We start from the raw sequence: 2,645 nt of genomic DNA, 5'->3' as shown, positions 1-2,645 counted from the left end.
TATTTTTAGGGGGAGGGGGCAGGAAGCATTAAAATATTCCAAATAATTAAAAACAACAACAACCCCGCACAAGCCCTCAACAGTCATCCCCTTTATTAAAATAAAATAAAATAAAGGGCTGGGGCGAATAACGTATTCCACTCCCCTCCAAGGAACCGGCGGTTATGAAGAAAATGTGCGCCTCCAACCCACGCCCACCCCTCGCCCTCCAAAAAAGAAAAAGCTACAGAAACGAAACCGGGTAACATGGCTGTGCTGAGAGCAATAAGTCACAATGTCTTGAGGCTCCACAAGTCCAGGGCAGGGCAGCCGCCCAGGGCCCCCCTGCCCTCTCCATCTCCGCCTCATTTCCTGCTCTTGAGCGCCTTGGGCTTGGCAGTCTTCTTCACCTTCTTGGCGCTGGGCGAGGCGACCGTCTTCTTGGCGGCTTTCTTGGCTTTCACCTTGTCCTTCTTGGCGGCGCCCCCGCCGGCGCCTTTCTTGTGCGACTTCTTCTCCAGCTTTTTGCTCTTGACCACGGGCTTCTTCTCGACCTTGCGCGACGCGGGCACGGCCACCGCCTTCTTGTGCGACTTGGCGTGCGAGGCGCCCCCGCCGCCTCCTCCGGCGCCCCCTTCTCCGCCCTCCAGCTTCTTCCTGTTGAGCTTGAAGGAGCCGTTGGCGCCCGTGCCCTTCACCTGCAGCAAGGTGTCGTTCTGCACCAGCGCCTTGATGGAGTACTTGAGATAGGTGCGCCCGTTCTGCTGGTCGAACCACGCCACTTTCTTGGCTTCGTTGTAGATCTTGGCCAGTGACGAGCCGTTGCGCTCGCCCAGCTTGCGAATCGCCTCCACCACCAGCTGGCTGTACTTGCCCGGCTGGTTCTTCTTCTTGTTGTTCTTCTTCTTCTTGGATGGCGACAACACCGACCCGCCGCCGCCTTTGGCTTTCTTGGCGGCGCCTTTCTTCTCTGGAGCCAGGGGCGCTTCTTCCGCCTCGGCCAGGGGCAGGTCAGCCTCTTCCAGCTCAACAGACATGCCGGATAAAACGGGACGGCGCTCTTCGCAAGAGAAAAAGACCAGGCTCGGTAGTACTCGCTTGCGCGTTCGGGAAACAGCAGCGGCGGCGGCAGCGGCGGCGGCGGCAGCGGCAGCAAACGCGGTAGCCGAGCACAGCTCGCCTCTGCTCCACCCGAGAGAAAGCAGTCTGCCTGGGCGGGCTCCGCCGCAGCTCTTTATATGCGCGAGGAGCGGACCACGTTGAGAACAACAACAGGCAGCGAGGAGCCCGGCTCCAAGTTGTGCTTTTTGTGGCCCCTTCGGCGAGCTCTCCCGCCCGCGTCCGGTGGCCTAGGGGCGGGCTGCCGGCGCCAGCGGCTGCTCCCGACGGTGCCAGACGGAGCTGACCGGGTGCCGCAGCCTCCCGGGGCTGGGAAAGGTTCCCTGGAGACGATTTTAAGGGCGCACCCTATGCTGGGGGAAGGCAGAGGATGGGGGCGCCCTGTATGGAGGGCTCTGGGGGCCCCCGAGGGATCCGCACGGCACGGCCAACGTGCGGACCCGGTAGAGAAGAGGGCGCCGCGCGCCGCTAGCCGGTCGTGGGGCGCCGGCGACCCTCAGGGGGGTGACTAGCCCAGGGTTAATTTGTTGCAACTAACACACTGGACGCCCTCACGTGGTCGGCTGCAGCAGCAACGAAGCTGTAGAGCTCATTCCAGGGGGGGTCCCCGCCCGATCTGGAGGGGCCGTGACTCAAGGGGTTGCGGGGCACAGAGAGGGCAGGATTTGGCCGCCCAGGGATCCTCGGTTGTAGGGCGGCAGCACCTTCCAGTTTGGGCTAGAGGGGGTTGCAAGCCCTCCCCCCACCCACGCAGGCACTCCCGACGGAGGCGCCTTCCTCTTGAGTATGAAGTGGTATGGAAGGGCAAAGGGGCGCTGCTATTTGTGCAGCTTTTGGGGGGCGAGGGGGCGCGATGTATATTTACGATAGGAAATACCCAAATCGGTGAAACAACCGATGAGGTCGGGTGGGGGGGGCTCTTCTTGAACAGCCAGGTGGAGTAGCCTGCAGAGGCGGCGTTGGGTGCCCACTTACTTTATTACTTTTCGAGTTTGTATATACAGTATTGATATTTGCGAGTTCATTATATCAGGCTCGGTAACGCCTGTTAGATGGGGTTGGGGTGGCAATGTCTCAACTTGGGCTTCGTGCGGGAAAATGAATATGGAGGATTTTTTTTTAAAAAAAAAAGCATCTTGACACTTGTCTTTAAAGACACGGGTAACATTGCAAGGCACCCGGAGATAAGAGAGTATGTAAAGTCTAGCCACGATAAGTCTCTCCGGGCTACTCCGCACCCCACTTCGAGCTACCTAGGGAGGGGGCGGCGCCCTTTAGTTTCTGTTTAAAAGAAAGCGATAATGGGAGGCGTGCAAAACGGGGAGAAGATCAGCGCCACGGGGTGGGGGCGGTTTGGTGCAGCGCTTCCTTTTCAGCCAAGGAGCACCTTGGGGTTTCTTTTCTTTTCTTTCCCGGATTTGATTGGAAACAGATCGGGTGGCAACGGACACTTCCTTCGGGGAGCAGCTACTGGAGGCAGGAGGCATCTTGCTCCGCCCGCGGGATGCCATGGATTTATCTCGCCTGCCAAGTCTCCTTCCCGCCCA

At 59.4% G+C, this 2,645-nt stretch overlaps 1 protein-coding gene across 1 annotated transcript; it reads right to left on the bottom strand.

The window, feature by feature from the left end:
* Positions 1–336: 336 nt before the first annotated feature.
* LOC118080736 (histone H1.10) lies at positions 337–1,185 on the bottom strand. Its single transcript, XM_035106435.2, has one exon. It carries the CDS (start codon positions 1,014–1,016, stop codon positions 345–347), a length of 672 nt encoding a protein of 223 aa, XP_034962326.1. The 5' UTR covers positions 1,017–1,185; the 3' UTR covers positions 337–344.
* Between the last annotated feature and the right edge of the window lie 1,460 nt (positions 1,186–2,645).

Source organism: Zootoca vivipara, chromosome 2 (assembly GCF_963506605.1).
Source record: "Zootoca vivipara chromosome 2, rZooViv1.1, whole genome shotgun sequence".
Lineage (NCBI taxonomy): Eukaryota > Metazoa > Chordata > Lepidosauria > Squamata > Lacertidae > Zootoca > Zootoca vivipara.
The sequence above is the reverse complement of the archived record's forward strand: the minus strand, read 5'-3'. Positions and strand labels throughout refer to the sequence as shown.